Here is a 21,225-nt window from a genome sequence, read left to right on the forward strand (position 1 = left end):
ATCAAGAGAATGTCAAAAATTAACTTAAGTGTCGAATTAAAATTTTTCAAAAAAAAAAAAGTGTCGGAATAAACAATATTAGGGATCAAGAGTCAAAATGACCAAATGTTCTTTTTTGACCAAAAAATCGGCTGATTGAGATAAATATTTTTTAGCCCAGTGATAGATAGTCAATTGAATTCCCTTCATAATGACTGCTTATGAATCCAAATCAGACTTAAAACTAGTAAGATATTGCAAAAACAAGAAAAAAAAAATTCTACTTCAAATCCAGACCATTTTACCTCCAAACCTCTCCCTGGGACCCCTCACAACATTGAAACCATCAGCAAGTGTCCATGGAGATTTTACCAACAATGGTCCTAAAAGATTCCTGATTTTGCCACAATATCCTCCTTTTCACCCCTACATTGGATTTGAAGTAGAATTTTTTTTCTTCTTGCTTTTAGGGTTAGGCATAAAAGATTAAATTCTACTTCAAATTATTAGTGCAACAACAAAAGTAAGTTTTAACGTGTCAAAAAATGTACAAGTCAATTTAATAAAAATAATATAATTAAATTATGTACCGTATACATTAATTACACTTTAATTTAATGAGCTATGTATGATATAAAAGTAATTTGAGAGAAAAAAAATGAATTGGTCAACTATATAAATGCATTAGATATTTTTAGAAAAAAAAAATATAGGAGGCCATTATTCAAAATTATGTACACAATTATTTTTTTTACCAAAACTACAAGAGGGATTGAGGACTTTTGAAAAGTAGAGGGGCGCCATGGCCCCCTAGCCCCCCTCCCTTTGCCCCTGAAGCTATATGTGTACTTATTAATAACAAATGCTTCGCAATTAATTTTGCGAAGCTCTTGATGATGTTATCATTTAGACTCGTAAGCGCCCATGTGGCTAGCCCATTGCAACAGGGTTTTTTGGTGTGCACAAATATAAGAGAGCACAAAATCCCAGATCTATAAAAGACACCTAAATTTATGTTTAAGTGTGCATTCAGAAAATAAGAGAGACACATTCTTATTAAGACTGTCTCTATTCTCAAGATTCCATCATCAAAGTCATGTGTCTTAACATGTAAACATCACATAGAAAACTCATACTTGTGGATTTTACTGACTCGAATGCCATTGAAAATTGTTTGAAATGCTACAAAGGTCATGGTAGACTATTTTTGCTCCATTGGGGTTTAGTTAGAGTTTGATACTAAACCCAAAAGGTAAGAACCAAAACCCTTAAATCAATAAATCTTTTTTTTTTCTTTTTTTTCTTTTTTTTTCAACTTTCACTTTGTTTTACCTTTCATCTCATTCAATCGTTACCTTCTTATACTAAGTTTGTACTGGTATTATCTAATCGTTTAACCTTTTTCATATAACATAATAAACACTAGAATGGGTGAATTTGAAGAAACATTTGAATTAAATAATTATTATGGTTGATATGTTTATAAATATAATTAAAAGATTTATTTGTTAATCATAATTTTTGTATCCCTTTCAAAGATAACTTCCTATACTTTTTTTTTTTTTTTTGGTGAGCTGTACCGTCCTTCTACAAACTATTACCTTGACATGCTCCACCAACACCAAAGAACCATAAAACATTTTTTCATGGCCTAACCAAGCTACAGCTAGAAAACCAGACCCATGGGGTCCACAAAATTTGCATACCAAAACTATTCCAAGATATTGAAACATAATGTTATTATATTATGTATAAGGAGAGTTCTATGGATTTTTACACAACCTTATTCACTCAAATAATAGAGTTAAATATTATTATTGTTTCACTATTAATGTCTATTTGTTTATTTTTAATTGTTTTAGTTATTCACAATTTCTTACTTCTACTTGAAAGAGTTCTCATGCAACACAACAACAACAACAAAAATAAAAATAAAAATAAAACTGTGCAACGCACATGCCTATATCTAGTCCTTATAAAGAAATGAATCTCAACCATATTTATAAACATATTAGCAACAATAATTATTTAATTCAATTGTTTCTTCAAATTCACACATTTAATACCTATTCTTTTTACTGGCTACATCGACTTAAGCACCTCCTTTCTCATGCAGCCGGAAGGTGCCCTATATGAAAATGCTTCAAAAACCCTATTATTACCGTTTCTAGCGTGGTTCCCAAGATTCATTTCCATCTTCTTAGCACCAAATATCAAAGAAGCAACAAAAATTGAAGTAAGTTGATAGCTTACTGGTGTTCTATATATTTTTAATTAATATTTGGAGTGTTTTCATGTATTTTACTGATAAAATCATTAACAACAAATTATGGTTTAAAGCAGTTGTATCAGGGGCCTCTATCACATGGGTCATGCTCATACTAATAGTGAAATTCTAAGTTGGAGGAAGCAAATCAACGACCTAGTTGAAGATTTACATATTCTATTGAAATTCGATTGTCTTTGTGACCATCCCTTTAGCACTAAAAAATCCATACTAGTTATCTTAACAACTTCAGACACAGAGGCGATAAAAATTAATAAATAAATGACCCCAAAATTCAACTCTATGATCCTTTTTAATCCTTTAGTGAAATTGTAACTCAATTATTTGCTAGAATTATGTTTAGCACTACCTTTTTGGCATCATTATTATAGATGTTGATCTCGAACTTTAAATTTATGGTTTTATTAGAGGTTTAAAATAAAAGTTGTTTCAAATTTTGTTCTCGGTGTATATATATATATATATATATATATATATATTTATATTTAGGATTTTGATCTAGATAGTCATTGAAAGGGGAAAAGATAGTTTTATTTCAAATCGAAAATTCGTTTTTTTCATCTTTAATTCCATACTATGAATTGTGTAACACATGATATGGATTAGCTTAGATGTCATATACAAATGTTTAAAGGGGATGGCATAGTTGTTGTTATTGGTTTGCAGATAATTAGTACAACTTTGGGAACAAATAAGAAACTTATAGTTTTGAGGTGATGTTCAGCCCACTCGAATAACTACATCAGTCCCATATTATTTCAAAGTGTAGCTCAACCCAAAAATAATGTATGTTGTTGTTGTTAGTCATATGTTACAAGTTTTGAGTTAAATAATAAAAATCTTATGAATAACTTGTTTGTGTTTCACTTTATACTCCATCAATCACTTTCCAAAAAAATAATAAATAAAGGTTTGGAGGTATGACAAGGGATTCTCAAAGAACTTGAAACAATCCGTATTAATTGATTTTCTAAATGAAAGGTTTCAAGATGAGTGTTTTAAAAACATTTTCTTATTTAAGATATAATTTATTTTATTTATATGTTTTTTTTTCCCCTAAATGAGGTATTCTGTGTGTGTGTGTAGATATATATATAATATTGAGTTGATATTGATATTATATAACCAATTAACCTTTTCATATAACATAGTAAACATTAGATGAATTAAATAATTATTGTTGCTTATATGTTTATTTATAAATACAATTATGATTTATTTGTTTATAAGTATGTTTATGATTAACATGGTTATATGTCTAATGGTTTTTTTAAGCAAGTGTTTGATATATGACATATCTTGCAAGAATAGGTAAAGGTATTTTTAATTTGTTGTTGTCATTTAGTTAGTTTAGTCCATAAACGTTTCAACTCAATTACTTATTTAAATTATGTTTAGCCTTGACTTTTTAGGAAAGTAGAGGAATTTAAGAGGTTTTGTTTCTTTTGAATTGAGGGTTATAGCTCATTTTTATTTTGAATAGGTTCAAAAGTTTCCGTTGTAATTTATATATTCCACATTAGGTTAATTAGGACTTTTCTATAGTGTTTTGTTTCTAATTTATGTAACTTTATATTTTTTTACAAACATATTAAATATTTTTAGTATTATTAAAAAACTGATTCAATCATTCCTAGTCTTTTACATTTTATCATCACATTTATAATTATCGAACTATTTTTTAGTGTTGTTCAACCAAGTATGGCTTGGGTGGTAAGAAAAACACACTTAGATTAGTTTAATGGTTTTAGTCCATGAGTAGATTTGACATCATTATAATTGCTGTTGATTTCGGAGCATAAGTTTAATGATTTTTTTAGAGATTTTGTTTCAATAGTTACATATTTCTTTAGAGTTTTGTTTTAGATAGTAATTGAAAGAAGGTCTACTGAGGGGGTGTTGGGGGGAGCTCTATTTCAAATCTAGAATTTGTTTGTTCAACTTAACCCAAAATAATTTTCATTGTTTATATATGTTTATACATATGTTCAATTTTTTAGATAAATATATCTAAGATTTATACGTCTATAATTGTGTTTAGGGCTATTATATAAAATATTGGTATTATCTCACTTATTAACTGTGGGTGAGTTGGGCCCGAGCGGCCATGTTTGTCCCTTTGGTTAAAGTCCAACCTGAAGCCCGAGGCCCACCAAACGAATTGGGCTTGGTACACTAGGAGAGAGTCGGACTTGGGCCTTGTCATGAAAGGCCTAACCCCGAGATCACGATGGTGATCGAGGGGAAGATGACTCGTGAGACTCTTAATTGGTCGGTAACGAGACAGTCGAGGTGCAACACGCACCCAGTGGATGGTGGTCAGGGTCTGATAGTGTCATTGGGGAACCACTCTCGAACATTGTCCGATGTTTGGAATAAGTTCCAAGAGAATCCTCTAAAGTCGTGAGGATCCCCTTGGGATTTTGATGAACATAGGAATGTGTGTGAAGTGGGAAAATAATGATGATCCTCCCACTCACAAGAACCTATAAAAGGAGGAAGATGGTAAGGGCATGGGGGTTGGAAAATTTCGGTGAAGTGAGATACAAGGAGAGAAACACAGGGAAACACTGGCGAACTGAGGGAAATCAGGAAGAGGGTCTTGGATTAAGGCTTGGAGAAGACACACCAGGCTAAGTTTAGAGCCCTATTAGTAGGATCATGATATAGCCCACGTAGAAATTAATTGAGGGCCCAAATACTATCACTTAAGCAGTATTTAGTGCTCACATTAACCTTTTCATATAACATAGTAAACATTAGGATGGGAAGAGTTGAAAAAAAAATTGAATAAATAATTGTAGATATTGGTATGATTATAAATATGGTTAGGATTTATTTGTTTATAAGTAAGTTTAAAATTAATATGGTTATATGTTTAATGGTTTTTTAAGTGAGTGTTTGATAACTTGGCCTATTTTGTTACTAAAGGGCTTTATAGAAATCTAACTCTTTTGAGGGGAAGCCAAATTCTATGAAAGTTGAAAATTGGCTCCTATAAATAAGGATTTGGAAGAAATGGATTATGAGAGGGGTTTTACCATTAATATGTCATGACATGAGGAAAGTGTTTGCCACACTTGTGTTATATTCCAAAACAATTCGTCATGTTACAATCAAGACTCCTCTTAATCATTTACATAGCCTCGTGATCTTGGCCTGCCAATTGGTTCTAATCAGGCCAAACCCACGTGAATGGGTAAGTTTGTGATCGTGTCCCTTAAAATGGAAAGCCCACTTGAAAACACATTTCCCCCTAAATCATGGATTCATAATAGAGTCATTACTTATTTAATTATGGAAAAAAAATAAAACCTTTATAAATAATACATGCTTCCTTGATTCATTGAATTTGAAATTACATTCTTCATTGAATCATTGGCATAGTGGGTGCTTAACACCTCACTTTGTAATTTAACTTCAAAAGTTACAAGGTCTTGGTCCTAAGTACAAGGATGCACTATCTAGAACTCTTGATCTAAGTTTTGAAGTTAAATTACAAAGAGAGGTCTTAAGCACCCACTTTGCCAAATAGGAACTGGTCTTCTAAACTATAGTGGCCAAATTATATGTTGTTGGAAATATTTTAATGAAAAGGTATAGTGATGAGTATTATATAGGTCACTCATGACCAGGGATGGACCCAGGATTTCAAACTAGAGGGGTCGGAGATAAGCAAAGAAAAAATTTTTCAAATACACATCCATATAGTATTAATAAATTATCAACCAAAACAAATACCCAAAAAATCATTGTTTCTTAATCAACTATCAACTTTTTGAAATTGTGTTTGAGAGATATGGTTATTTTCCGGATTTGGGATATCGGCATTTTCTGGAATTGGGGAATGAATATTTCTTGAGATTAAAACATCGACATTTTCCAGAATTGGGGAATGAATATTGTGGGGGATTTTTCCTCCGCAAGCTTATTGTCCTCTTTGGGGAGCCAAGCCCGCAAGGTTTTGTTTCTCGTCCCCGAGTATGGAAGTCCAGGATTTTCACCTCAGGCCAAGGGCTTTGCCTTGTAGCCATTTTGGCTTGACACCTTTGTCCCACATCGGTTGGAGATGCGCCCCACTCATGGCTTATAAGCCCTTAGAGCAACCATGAGTGTACCACTACTCAAATTTTATGATCAAATTTTATGAATTCAATTAATACACATATCAAATTTTATGTCAATTGGATATTATATATTATATGATTTATAAATTTATATTTTATGCATAATTTAAAACTACAAAACTAGTAATTTAAACAATTTATTGATGGTATAACTATTGATCTTTAATTTTTTAGAAATTTTGCAAATATGGAGGATACAAAAAGAAGAAGTAATCCAATAGTGGAATTCTCAAAATTCACTTCCAATAAAAAGATATTAAGTAAGATTGTAACTTTTGGTTACAATCAATTTTGTAACTAAACTTTGTCCTTTTTATATTAAGGAATAAGTTTTTCTTACACATTGTTGAGGGCCATTTGTGAGAGCCCAGGCAGAAAGAAAGAAAGCCCAATAATAAGGGCAACAAGGAATTGACAAAATAGACAGCAAAAAACCATTAGGCCCAAGCGGCAGGAATAATGGATCACAGGTCCAAGAAATAAACAAATGAGTCTTGAAGAGGCAAGTGGGCTCAAAGAAGCCCGGAAAGAAAGAAGTAGCATCCCATGGGCAGTGTATGAGGTAGAAAAGCGAGGAAGGGCCGCCGCAGGCCCAAGATAATGCAAACTAAGAGAGTAAGGGGTTTATGGCAAGCCCATGAACCCCAAGGATGAGAATAAGGTTATTGGGTCAGGGAAGCCCAATGAAGTTAGTAAAAAACCCATGGGAGTGTGGAATTAGTAAATGGGCCGAGAAAGCCCAAAGAAAGCAAACGGGCCGTAGATGCCCAAAGGAAAGCCCAAATGGACATAGGAGCCCATAAGTAAAAACAAAACAGTGGCCATGATAAGCCACTGAGAGAATGAATAAACGGCTAGCCCAAAAGAGGCCCAACAGGATTAAGTTATTACGGCAGGAATAACAGTACAACATTGTAAGAAATAAAGAAAATCAAGAGTGGGCCAAAGAAATGTAAGATCCATCATCAGACAAAGTCCAGCTCTTGAATGGAGCGGGAAAACAAAGAAAAACCCACATAAGAAGTCAAAAAACACGGACGGCGAGCTTCCAGATCACGATAAACGCATGTGCAGTAGGCAAATTTTTGGACATATCTGAAAGGAAAGCACGCGCAAGGCCTAGGCACCACCAGCCTGTACCCAGCCAATATGAAATGTGGTGAGGTCATGGGCCAGAGGTAAGAGGTAAAGAGGGTATGATTTGGTGGTAGGGAGAGAGGAAAAGACCTATTTTGCGGCTCCTGCCCAAGCCCTTTTGGGAGGTACGTCCTACTGAGATGACAGACCACCCAAAAGAGGCAAGGTTAAGGGGGGAACCGTTAGGTGCATGCCTTGAGGGAAAGAGAAAGAAAGCATTTATGCCGTGGCAGGTAAGAGTGCTACGGTGGACTGACGAATGAAACAAACCTGTCTTTGTCTGGCAAGGGTGAGTGTCACAACGAACCCTTTGGTGGTTGGCAAGTACGCCCAGACTAGACAAAGGCGGTTAAGGGGCAAAGTGGTAAAAAACTGGCCACGGCAAGCACTATAAAAGGACCCTTACCGTGCCCTGAAAAAGGGATCGAAAAATAAAGGGTATTCACGGAGTAAAAGAAAGCAGAGTAAAAGAAAACAAGAGAAAGAAAAGAAAAAGATAAAAGAGAAAATAGAGGAAAGAAGAGAGGAAATTGAGGAAAAAAGAGAGATAATACAATGGGCATGCACCAGTAGGCCAATTTCCCTCTCTCCCCATTCAAATCCTGCTCTCTTCCAAAACATAACAAGGATTCCTTTTAGACATTAACCATTCAGGTCCGACTCCCTCAAAACCATTAATCCCCACGGCAGGATCTTTTTCTGGGATATTATTTGCATTGAGAGGAAGCGTTCTCCCCTCTTTGATTTTGCTTCTGTGGACCAAACTTAAAACTTGACTCTATGCCCATTATTGATTAGTTCATATTACTTTCTTTCTCCTTTACTTTTTTTGTAAATGACATTATCACGACTGTAATTATGTTTTATAAGTAGAGATTACTTGGCCATTTGTTATTAAATAGTCAGAGTACTCTATTTTGTTATTATTATTATATTTGTCTGCCGTAACTCATCTGAAACAATTCTGCTTGCTATAAGCCTACTCTTGGCAGACGAGGCATAGTTTGTGCGCAAACCGGCCCAAGTTGAGTTACAGTTGGACCGGTCTCAACTCCCTTACTCAGAAACATTCAGGCCCATTACCATAGGAGGCAACCCAGCCCAACACACAATACGCAAAAAAAAGGCCCCTACACACATTAAGAATTCAACTTTTATTTCACATTAAGAAAAGCTAAATCAGTGTGGGTTCTAGTTAACTCAACTAATAAAATTTTTTATGGTTATATAAGAGATCTGGGATTTAATCATTACCTATAGTAAAAACTGATTAGTGCTTTGGTCTAATGATAAAGAGCTATCATAACAAATATCATAGGTTGAAACTCTCTCTCTCTCAAAAAAAAAAAAAAAAACCAAATCAGTAAGCAAGTGGACTATGACCTTGGGCTTCATATTCACCAAATATAAAACCCAATGAATGTAGATATCTTGAAGACAATGCTTTGTGCTTTGGTTTAATGATGAGTAGTGGGATTTAACAAACCGAGTGTAAGTTAAAGTTGTGGCACAGACTCAACTACTGACAGCATATTAGCAGGGCCGTGGATTCTCCAGTTTACAATTGTATGCCACCCTTAACTCCTTATGTTTAATTCACCCCTACTTTCATTTAAGGGGAGGGGAGGTGAGAGAAGCGAATTCCAATGGCCATACACAGAAACCAAATAAGCTGTAGTAGGAAGAAATACAGACACAGTGGCACCGCCGTTGAACAAAGACTGCCTAGGAAACAATATGGCCTTTAGGAGAAAGTATTTTATGAGACAATCTTCTTATAGAATGCTCTTTTCGCATTTTATGGGCTCCACACACCAACGAAAATGAAACTCAAGTACTGTGAGCCTGTCACTCAAGATAATTTTTGCTACCAAACAAATTAATCTAATGAATACAGTTATAAAGATAGTTCCTAACAGAACATAATATTATATATTGGATCAGAAGTTATTTATTATATATCAGCCAGAAATAAATGATTTGTTCAAAGTTTTTCTTTCCCCTCAAGTTTTTACCATTCTTGGAGAAAGAGCCGAAATTTAGGGACATTCATCTTTATATATGGGAAAAAATCTCCTGAAATAAATAAAGATGTAACAGCACCATAGGTGACTCCCAATCCTTCCAATTTCCATATCCATTTAAATTTCACAAAATATAGATGATAGATCCACTCAAAGAATTGCAGAAAACAGGTCTCAAAGACTCAATGATGGAAAATCAGAAATCATGGTCCTCTCTAGTTTTTCTCAATCAAGTTTCAGTTACAAGAATATACGAACTTTTTTTCCCCTACAGGTTTGGTTGCTATTAATAACAGTGTACAGACATTTAACACATATTACACAATAGGAGAGTTTTAGCAAAAAAAAAAATACACAATAGGAGAGAGAGATTCTTAAATGTACATGAGCTACTGCATAGGCTTTCTGGAGTTGTAAACCGCGTACAGTACAGCTGGGAAAAGTAAGACACTATCCCCCAATAGCTGTACTTGATTAGATTTTCAATAGAACATTCTGTCCCGTCAATTCCCAACAAAATCAAAATGTCAATCTGTATTTGTTCACATTTCCCCTTTCCACCAAATTCCAACCGTGTAAAATAATGACTTTTTGCAATGTGCTTGTCTGTGCCTTGTAAAACACGAGCACGCCAATTGTTCTTTTTAATATGTGCACAGTGCACCTAGCAATGTAGGCATTTTCTCACACACAGTCCATTCCTAAAACATTCCCATATCAGTATAATCAGCATTTCATTCAAGACTCCAATATCAAACTCTATAGATTTGATAGGAGATTTGGAATCTATGAGGTCCGTTCCATCATAATTGCCTTTTATAATCAAATCAAGATATCCATGAGTTTACATAATTTAAAGGTAAAAGATTTTACCAATTAAGTTAACTAAAACCCCGTTTATGTCGAATTCTTATATAAGTGCAAAACAGGGACATTTCATTGCAAATAACACATTTTAGTGTGCTGCATATCATAATAAACAAAGGTCTAATCTCTAGCAAGCAACACATTGAAACAAAAGAAAAATGCATATACAGATTCCAAAACAGAACAAGTACATAGAAACAATTTTCTCATTTTATTAAGCTCAAAGAAGAGTATACAGAATCAACTGTACACACTCAAATTTTTATGACACAAGAAGGGGTTCAAGATTTGCCCCCTGAACTAAAATCCTGGACTCTCTATCTCTTTCCCCTCACTAATTTCGTGTAAAAAAAAATACAGCCAAGCCAATCCCACCTTCAATGAAAGCTTTTGAAGATTTGGCTTGCAAAGATTTCTTTACAAGTACGTGTACAAAATCAACCAAATTTACAACAACAACATCAACAACACCAACTACAAAATACAACACCAAATCTATTTACAAAAACCTTCAAAGCCTCTCTCATTCATATCTCTGTTTCCATAAATAGTGCTTTTCTCGGCCAATGCTCTTCGTCTGGAGAAGCGAACAATGCCACTGATATATCGGCCAGCTTCTTCTCCGGCAGCAGCGACCGACGAGGCCTCAACTGTTTTGGAGCATTCGGAGCTTCAATTTCATCATCTAACTCGCTTGGATTCTCCAAATCAATCGCGCTTCGAAAAGCTTGAGTCTTTGATGGCGTGCTATACGCGAAATGCCATTGCTTTGCAATCAGAGTCTGCAATTAAATACACAAAAATTAAAAATCAATATCCATTATTCACATTATCAAACAAAAAATTGAAGATTGATTTATGAATAAATATACTCACAGCTTCTCTAATCGATTTCGAAACGTGGAATAGCTGCTTCAAATCCTCATGATTCACACCGCACAAAACCCTAATCTGCTCAGCCAAAAAAAAAAAGACAGAAATGTCAATTTTCCATTCCAATTTCACTACCAAAAACAGTTTCAATTCGATTCAGAAACAGAATCAAAGCTTCGAGAATGAGAAAATTTTGGTACTAACCAGAATATCCTGAGGCAAGGCTTCGAGAAGAGACCTTTCAGAATCCAAACCCAATCTCTCGCCACACATTTTCTTCGACGGCGTTTTCGGAGCCGAATCGATCGCCAAACCCTCAAAATGATTCGAAATTAAAATCCTCTTCCTCCCAAATGCTCTCGTGTACCTCACATACCCTAGCCCTAGCTCCTCACCGCCGACCACGCGCTTCGATTTCAAAGAACTGCCGCATCTCTTTCCCAACGCCATATTTTTCAAAAAGAAAAAATTGTTTCGAAAAACAAATCTGTTTTTGAAAGCAAATTTTGAAAATAAAAACAAAACGAACTCTCTTAAACTCTTTTGGATAACTGTTTCTATTTCTGTTGCTGTGAAAAAAATGGAAACTTAGAACCGCCTTTCTTCAACTACGGAGTTGCTTTTAAAAAATTGTCGTGTCCCTTTCTATCACTCCCTTATATATAAAGGAGGGAGGAGAAGATAGTGTTTTGCTTGCTTTTTAAATTTTTAATTTTTTGAGAGAGTGCTTTTTGAATTAATAAAAAAAAAGTACAAACAGTAAAAAAAAATTAAATAAATAATTAATTAATATATCTACGCGTTTTGAGGAATCTACTGGAGTTTTCTATGGAAAAATCTTCGTTACTTCGTGTGGGTTGGCGGTTAAAGAGTTAAAATGGCTGAAAACTAGCCGTTTGAGTTGGGAGACACGTGGCGATGATTGAGAGGAATTAGGGAAGTAACCTGGGTGGTGACGTGGCGATATGGTCGGTCTAAGTCGGCTGGCTTTTTAATCTTATTGAGCACGTTGCGTGGTTCTACCGTGTTCTGGAAGTTTGGCTATTGTGATCGTCACCAGAGCGCTTAGTTATGTGACACGTGTAGATGGTTTTATTTGAACGGTGGGGATTGGGGGGGAAATTACGCAGGATGAGAAGGTGAGTGGTGGTTGACTGGCGTGGCCAATTTGGTTTTGTTTTGACTTGTTATTTTAAAGTATTCTAAATCGGCGGCTGAGGTGGGTTTGATGGTTTTAGATTGATGATGATAATCCAAATTCACCGTCAACTACACGTCAAAGACTCGTTTTTTTTTTTGGGAGAAGAGAAGAAGAAAAGAAGAAGAAGAACACGTCAATGACCATGATTCTTAGCTTTAAGATGGTCCCTCCAAAATCTCTTTGATTGCATGGTTTGAATCTGCGCGGCAAAAACAAGTTGGACTTGTAGCTTGACTAACCTTTAACTAGCTTTTACACCACTCTTATTTTATTTTTTACAAATTATAAATTGGGAATTGTTATTAGTTCTAATCTTGGATCATAAATATGAAAAATATTTTTTTTATTTACCAGTAATAGTTAGTAATAACATGCAATTTATGATTTATTGTGAAATTGTAATAAAAATAATATAAACGTAACATTTGTTTAAAGTATTTGTTAAATTGATTCTAAATTGATGGATTTATAAATTATCAATAACTTTTTTTTTTTTTGAGAAAGAAATTATCAATAACTTTGTTTATATACTTCCTTAAAATAAATTTTTTTTTTTTTTTTAAAAAAAAAAACTTTGTTTATATACACAGTTTTTTTGATGACCAAATAATATAAAGTAGTGTTAATGGTCAATTCATGTAAAAATCAATAACAATTTGTCATCTTTTGACATATCTTTTACATGGGTTTAAAATTAATTTATTAAAAAAATGTTAAAATATTTAATAAAATAAAATAAAAACTAGAAAAGCACATAATTTTGAGATATGTAATATATCTAAGAAAGACAACAATTTTGATAAATTGATACAACATCATCCAACTATTAATAATTCCTTTAATTTTTTAGCCTTTACTGCATGATTTGTTGATAAAGCTACTTGAAGTGAACACTTCAATTTATTACTAGTTTATACACAGTCATGCCATCTTTAGAAATTTGAAACCAAATCTCACTTTTTTTTTCTTTTTTTTTTATAATAATATTAGCATTTATTGTTATAAAAGGATTACATCCTTCTTCCAATAAATGAAGATTAAGGGTCGGTTTGGTTTGCACATCCACGTATAGATTATTTGCGTTTTTAGCTTTCTTTTTTCTTTATCTTTTTTTTTTTTTTTTTCTTTTTTAAACCAGTGCCTATTGCAGTATTCATGGGACATGAATAGTGCAATCAGGCATATAAACAGTACTTTCAAGCATGAACAATAATTTTTATTATTTTTTTATTGTTTTCGGTTTTTAGTTTTCAGCAAAATAAGCGATATCCAAATTCACACTAAGCATAACATATCATCTAGCTATTAGATTGAGGATTGTTCTTGGATTTCACTTGTAAGAAGATATATTTAAGCTTTGGGCTATGGGTGTTGTTTTTATGGATAGAATTTGAGTTTACATTTTCAAAGATTTTATCCATTTACGGGTTTCACTCATAAAAAGATAAATATTTAAGCTTTGGGTTATGGGCCCAAATTATAGGAATATTGACCTAATTTTTTAGGTTTTTACCCTAATCATTAGTTTTTTTTATTTTATTTTATTATTATTTCCAATTTTTTGAGTTATTTTTTGAAGGAATGAGAGAATTGGAGTACATCCAAAGAGAAAAAAATTTAGCTCCAAATTCATTAAGAACTATCTGATACAATCTACTCCGTGGCAATTTATAAATGATGTCTTTATTGTTATATAGTGAGTTGGAGGAAGATTGCTCCAAACCTGGAGCTAAACTCTTTTCTTTAACCAAACAATTATATATCTTTGGATGTACTCTAATTCTCTTAGTTTTAAATTTATAATTATTAGGTTATAATTTTCTTATAAATTGGACTTATAATTAGGATTTCATACCTAATTTTCTTGTTAACCTATCTTTGGGCACTAATTATTAGGTTAACAAGCTAAAAAATTAGGTACACGCATATTCCTATAAATTGGACTTATAGCCTAAAGCTTATCTTTTTATTTGTGAAAAACACATTTGTATGAAATCCTTTACAAACATAAACTCAAATTCTCTCACAGAAAAAACAATATCCATAGCCTAAAGCCTAAATATATATTCTTATGAGTGAAATTTCATAAGTAAGAAGCCTTCTAAAATTTAAAAGACACTGATTATTGCACACTCGTTAGTGTACATCATTCATACACATCACTCATTTCATGTGTTAAATGTGAACATTCTTAAAAATGTGAACACATTGTATTATATTTATGAACATTTCTGTATATAAAATATACATTAACGTGGGTGTAAGAATATTTGCCCAGTTCAAAACTCAAACTTCATAAGACCTCTGCACAGATACAGCATACCTAATTGGTACCTACAATATTAAGTGAACCAATACGTTATTGAACCAAGTTAAGGTAGAAACAATGTTGAGAGAGACAGAGACAGAGAAGCAAATGGTCATAGTCCACATTAAAGAGTTATTGGTAGAGCGGCTTAGCCAGGCCCAACTGTTTATTTTGCTAACAACCCGCTTATTCGTACCATGGTTGGGCCAGTGGATCCAACATATGATGTTTTGCCTCATAGATTTATGGTGGATGGGTCTTAATAGAATATATTGGGCTTGAAACTAGAGCTTTGGTACTGCTGTATAGCTAGTGGGACAATTGGTGGTGCACCGATCTTAATTTTTGGCTCATGCACTCGAGCTACAGAAGAGAAATAGTATTTGTTGGGTTTGGACTGGGCCTATAGCCAAAAATTTATTTGTATCTTTTGTTAACCGAAGCCCATAAGTTTGAGGCTTACTGATTCATTACGTTTAGTAGCCCATTCAAGGTAGAAGAAACGTTGGGATAGTGTGGTTGCATCAATCATTTTGCAATCAAAAATAACAATTAATTTTTTTATTTAAAAATGACTTGAAACTTTTTTGTAATAATAAAATTTTAGTTGGAGTAGAGTTTCAAATTCTTAAAACTAAGTAGTAGATTTTTATGTGGAATATATTATTGGTAGTTAATTTAAATTTAGTGAAATTTAGATAATAAAGTTTAGGTAAAGTAAACTATTGGCAATTGAGTTTAACCTAAGTTAAACTATCTTAATAATACTCCTAAAAATTAGTGATTTTTAGAATTTTTGATAGGTTCTCAATAGACTAGGATCGACCAATCACTTAATAATTATAAATAAATAAAAGAACAAGTAAATGAAGTTGAGAAAGGAAGTGATCCATAATATATGAGAAAGTGAATGAAAGGCTAAGGTGCATCAATCAAAACTCAGGATCTCTCTTAAAATTTCAAACTCAAAATCAATTTTGCATTGCAAGTTCATAGAAGCGAGGGAGGTGATTTAAACTTTAAAGTTCCCATGATAGTTTTCCTTAGGAAATGTTTTTGCTTTTGCCAAATGGATACGTATGGTTATAGAAAATGGAAAATTAAAATGACTCCATCGAAAGCAGAGCATGACCAGCTTTCTCCATTCTATTAAGCTAAAGAGCCTAGGTCCATAGTTCAATCCAGTTCACTTCTGTAAAAATATATCTCGGTGAATAATTCGTGGTTTTTCAAGGATGATAGTGCAACCAATAAATTCCTAAAGATTTGGGAGTTTATATTGTCATGAGATCACCCTCTCACATCATATATATAGGGTGATCTACACATGTGGGATCCACTCATCCACATACGCTGTAAGAGAAATACCTCATTAGATCAGTTCGTAATGTACTTTTTCATATGATGTAATTGACTTTCGGATGGAAGCTCAAATGTTGGAATTGGAATAATATCAATGTCATCCCATAGTTAACCAATCACATTTACAGTGAAGGTACATGATATTTCCAAAACAGTATAATTAATTTCTATAAGTAAGAACCATACATGATACAACACAATGCAGATAATATTCTATAAGAAAGTATTTCAAAAACAAATGGAAGATAGAACCACAAATCCAATGCCTTTCTGTCTTTCTGAACCTTTAAACTCTTTGAACCTAATATAAAATTTTGACCTGTATTCTTGTTCTTTCCATTTCCATTATCAATGTGATAGACAAATCCAAAGGAGTGCTGCAAATTTTGTCACATGATTTGAAACTTTTGAGTTCCCTTATGTCCCTAAATCTTTTAAGCACATATAAGGGTATATTGCCCTACTTGATTACTATCCAAACTGTGAAACTTTTGGTTGAACAGGACCCTTGTCATGATAATGATCAAGTAGAACTATATTGGTTTTTCGAGACGCTCTCCAAGAGAAAATAAGTCTTTTGTAATTTATTGCATCTGCAGGTTCATATATTCTTACACGGCCAGTTCTAGGAGTGACTAGAACTAGAGTCTCCAAGAATACTGCCTTCCCTAGGAGAAACCTCACCAACTCTAGTTCATGCTTTTGAAACTTGAAACCTTTCACTTTAATGAATTTGAGACCAGTGAAGAAGTGAGGGAAGTACTGAAGTAGTTGCTTCTGATGTAATTCCCAGTAAAACCCGCAGTCAAAAGAAAAATCATTGAGCTGCAATAGTTTCAAGTATGATCAATAATAAGTAGAGTAAGACTAGCTAGCTAAGTGTAAGGCTATGTTACTAAGAACAAAGTCACAATTTGTACAATTGGTTGAGTTGAATATACTCACATCAAGAAACAGTTTCTCTAGGCTCGGGCAATTCTTGAGAAAAGAAGCAATATCAAAAAGATTGCAATAGCTTGTACCTTCCATGAATAACTGAAATTCCTTCAAATTCCATAATCTGAATTGCAAATCTCGAAAAGCTCCATCTCGAATTCTTGTTGTCAAGCCCTAAACCGTACAAAACCAACAAACAAACCACAAAATTAAACCAAGAAATTACATTCATCAGGATTTGCTATATATTTCTATTTAATTCAATAATACTTTTTAATTTTTATAGGTAAATAGGGGGAGGGGGTATACGTCGGTGAGATTTGAGCCCTACTATCAAGCACCATAAGAGGAGTGTTGAATGTTGAAACCACTTGGGTGTCCCTCAAATAATACTTGTTAGATTAAATGAAATAAATTCTCCATCTCTTAAAGGCTTAAATTTTTGAGAAAATCAATAATTTAATATGATATTAGAATAAAAGGTTATGGTTCAATCTCCTATCACCGCCTCACATTCCATTTAATCTTCCACGTGTTGAGCCTCCACTCACTGGCAATAAATTCACTATTTTCTAGAAGTTTAAATTTTTGGAACAATTCGGAATTTAACAATACTAACGAAAAGAAATGAACAACCATTAATGACAATAAATTCACCATCTTCTAAAAATTTAAGCTAGAACAGTCAGTAATTTAACGATATTAACGGAAAGAATTTAACAACCAAAATCCATTAAAATAAATACATACCTCAAGAAATGCACTAGTTGTAGTCAGAACATTAGCATAAGAGAGATCAGATACCAAATTTTCCACTAGAGAGGCCTTTGCAAAACATCTAGAAGGAGAGAAATTAAGCAACACTTCATCCAAGTGCAAGACCTCAGCAAATTGAAATTTAACAACATTCCCAATATAATAAATTGAGCATAGAGTCGGGGCATCGATATCAATGCTCAAAATTTCAGTGCAATGCCTAACTTTCAAGACCTTAAACCTCTTAAGGCTCCTAGCACAAACCTTCAAATGTTGAATATTACAACACTGCCATAGGTCCACAGTCTCAAGGAGTAAACAATGGAAAAACAAGGTTTCCATCGTTTCAGTGTTGAGATCGACTTTCTTAAGGATGAGAGTGGTCAAGAAACTCAAACCTGTCAACTGTGGTGAAAGATCAACTTCACAGTAAACTAGTTTCAATGTTGTCAATGATTTGATGTCAAGAAACTGTGAAATCTTAAAAACATCTCTCCCTTGAAAAAAATCTAAATCAAGCTCTTCAATGCCTTTTTCAGCGCATATTTTGAGCCATCTCTCAATCATGTGTTCCTTAGCTGTGGGATCAAAACACAAACTTAGGCTTTGAATTCTCGAACCCACGTGAGAATTGAAAACATGGTTTACTATGTGAATATACTCCTCACGATCATGATGTCTAGCAAACTCTCTGTCAAACAGTATTTTACGATTGAAAAGCCAAGATTTCTTAAACCTTGGTGACAAAACTCCGATCTCCACCGCTTGTTTGATTGGCAAGAACGAGAAAATCCTATCAAGAATATCGTCAGGAAGGTTCCCTGAACGATTAGGATTTGAACTAACACCATCTATGTGACTAATAAGATTGTTTTGGTGCTGATTGTGAACCTTCTTGGTTCTCTTTTGTGGTGATTGTGAACCTGTTTGGTTCTCTCTTTTTGGTGCAGCCATTGAAAAATAACAAAGAGAGAGTAAAGTGCTGGGTTTTTTCTGGTTTTTCTTTTATGCATAAAACAATGAAAAATATATGAAGAGAAAAAACAACAACAAATTGAATTGGTGTTTGGGAAGTTAATGATTTTTTGAATTTATATTAACTATTTGTTTATGTATTTGGTGCTGTTAGAGAAAATTTAGCTTTGTGGCTGGTTTACCTTTTGTGGCATTCCTAGGAGGACTGAACCAGTGAGCTGATCAGTGAAGTGAGGCAACGACAAAGTAGTGACCTGGCAGTAACGTTTACTATGTTACCGGGTCAATGGATAGGTATTAAAAGCCAAGGTGTCTAAAACATGTGATATAATTGAAATCGGTGTCGTTTTGGGACCGGTAGTTTAATGCGTACATGGCAGTTTCGGTGTGTTTGTTTGGTTTGTATGGTAGCTGATTTAAGAGTCATAAACTAATAAAACTTAAAAACAGTATGTTAGTTACACTCCATTGGGTTTCTCAATTAAATTCAAATATTTGGTTGTATTAATTAGTAAAACATAAATAAATTTATTGTTTTTAAAAATTATTAAATGCAATGCAATTATGTACTTGAATTTAATTAGAAACCTAATAACATTCTATGTTTAAGGCCATGTACAAAAGTTTTATGCATTCTTTCTCTTTTTTTTTTTTTACAAGATAGAATTTCTATTCTAACCTAATCTATATATATATATATATATATATATATATATATATATATGTGTGTGTGAATTTCTTATGCATTCTTAAATCTTGATGTTTCAATAATAAATCGATACCACTTTAATTGTATAGGGTTGAAAGGTCTAGCTTGCCCTTCGTTGTAATGGGAGAATGTAATTAGTGAGGCGGTAATCTTAACCTTTTGCTTTTGAACTAAATTGGTGTTTCGTTATAAAAAAAAAGGTCCTAGCAAAGCAAGATACCTCTCTTGGGTGGTAAAGATCACTTCAAAGCTTGAGTTAATAAAAAAAAAAAATAATAAAAAGAAGAAGAAGAAGAAGTTTTTTTTTTTTTTTTTTTTTTTTTTGAGAAACCAGACCCAAATTTGGGCTGGGCTTTTATTAGACAAAAATGGGGGCCTTTATGGTTGTATTATGCCACCCAGGTTAGTATAGACCATATGAGGGACAGGACCCACAAGGACCACCGAGATACCTACCAAGGCTCGAACCTGTGTTCCCCTTAAATCCCTCACACAGCAGCCCACCAACAAGAGCCCGCTGGCAGCGGGAATCGAACCTGGGCTGGTTATGCGGAGCGAACGAACCTTACCAGCTGAGCCAAGCCCTTGTTGGCAAGAAGAAGAAGAAGTAAGTCTCAATAATAAGTTTGGAGTGTTTAATGCATACTATAGGATCATCATAACTACTACACTACTTTTGTTTGGATGTGACTGGCTATGCTAGTTCCGTCGGCCTAGGTGCTCCTCCCAATTGGTTGCGATGCTCATTGAGAGGGACATCACATTTAATGCAAAGGAGAAAGTCTAGTTGTGGGTTAGTGGAGCATTTAATGTAATTTAGACTGCCGTGTCCCCCTTAGCTTTTTCAATTTTTAATTATAAATAGTATTCAAATCATAAAAAAGTAAAAATTATAGAAAAATGTAGTTATGGACCCCTCTCAGATTTTAGAATTTAGAACTTTAACTCCTCAATCCTTTTGAATTAGTCCAGAACTCAAGTTTTATACATTGTGCAAATGTTTGGGTTTAGGATAACTCCTAAATAATTTTTTTTATATTTAGCTTGGCACCCTTGGAAAAATTTTCTAGCTCCGCCACTGATGAGTCCTTTGGTATAGCCCCTTGACTTTGACAAGTTATGATATTGTTTTGAGGGACAACATCGTTCATGTTACTAGCGTGATAGCGTGAAGTTAGCATAATGCCCTTGCCTTTTCATCCACCACCCATAATACTTTTTCAATAATATCTTTGTAATGGTGGAAAATTTGGGAACAAAGTGAATTTTGCATAAAACTAGTGTTCTATATATGTCAACTCTCTATGCATTCTACTTTTCCAACTTAAACATCCCATAAATTGGAATTTTTTTAATTCTATTTTTCATGGCATTGTAATTATAGTCAAGTTTGAAGTTATAATTTATAAGTTATAAATGGTAATATAATAAGTGACTATATTTTGAAAAAAATGGAAGTGACTTAATGAAACTCAAGATTTTAAAAGCTAAGGTTTGTGACATCATGAGATATAATTGAAATTGGTGTCGTTTTAGGATCGGTAGTTTAATGTGTACATGACTGTTTCAATGTGTTTGTTTCAAGAGAGTCAATTTTGTACCAGAGCTAATTTCGGTTTGGCCAAGAGAACGAAATATTTCTGTATCGATTGATACTAGTGTATCGTTTCTGGATTACGATTAT

The 21,225-nt window shown here is 33.6% G+C and overlaps 2 protein-coding genes across 2 annotated transcripts; both read right to left on the reverse strand.

Annotated features, from left to right (window-relative positions):
• Positions 1 to 10,609: 10,609 nt before the first annotated feature.
• On the reverse strand, positions 10,610 to 11,974 carry LOC126727417 (F-box protein SKIP27-like). Its single transcript, XM_050433086.1, has 3 exons — positions 11,499 to 11,974; positions 11,298 to 11,372; positions 10,610 to 11,203 (listed from the first exon to the last, which is right to left on the reverse strand). Exons 1-3 carry the CDS (start codon positions 11,742 to 11,744, stop codon positions 10,949 to 10,951), a joined length of 576 nt encoding a protein of 191 aa, XP_050289043.1. The 5' UTR covers positions 11,745 to 11,974; the 3' UTR covers positions 10,610 to 10,948.
• Positions 11,975 to 16,239: 4,265 nt separating this feature from the next.
• Positions 16,240 to 19,052, reverse strand: LOC126727418 (putative FBD-associated F-box protein At1g61330). Its single transcript, XM_050433087.1, has 3 exons — positions 17,852 to 19,052; positions 17,111 to 17,275; positions 16,240 to 16,990 (listed from the first exon to the last, which is right to left on the reverse strand). The coding sequence occupies exons 1-3, from the start codon at positions 18,809 to 18,811 to the stop codon at positions 16,637 to 16,639; spliced, it is 1,479 nt and encodes a 492-aa protein (XP_050289044.1). The 5' UTR covers positions 18,812 to 19,052; the 3' UTR covers positions 16,240 to 16,636.
• Positions 19,053 to 21,225: the final 2,173 nt, after the last annotated feature.

This window comes from Quercus robur, chromosome 5 (genome assembly GCF_932294415.1).
Source record: "Quercus robur chromosome 5, dhQueRobu3.1, whole genome shotgun sequence".
Classification (NCBI taxonomy): domain Eukaryota; kingdom Viridiplantae; phylum Streptophyta; class Magnoliopsida; order Fagales; family Fagaceae; genus Quercus; species Quercus robur.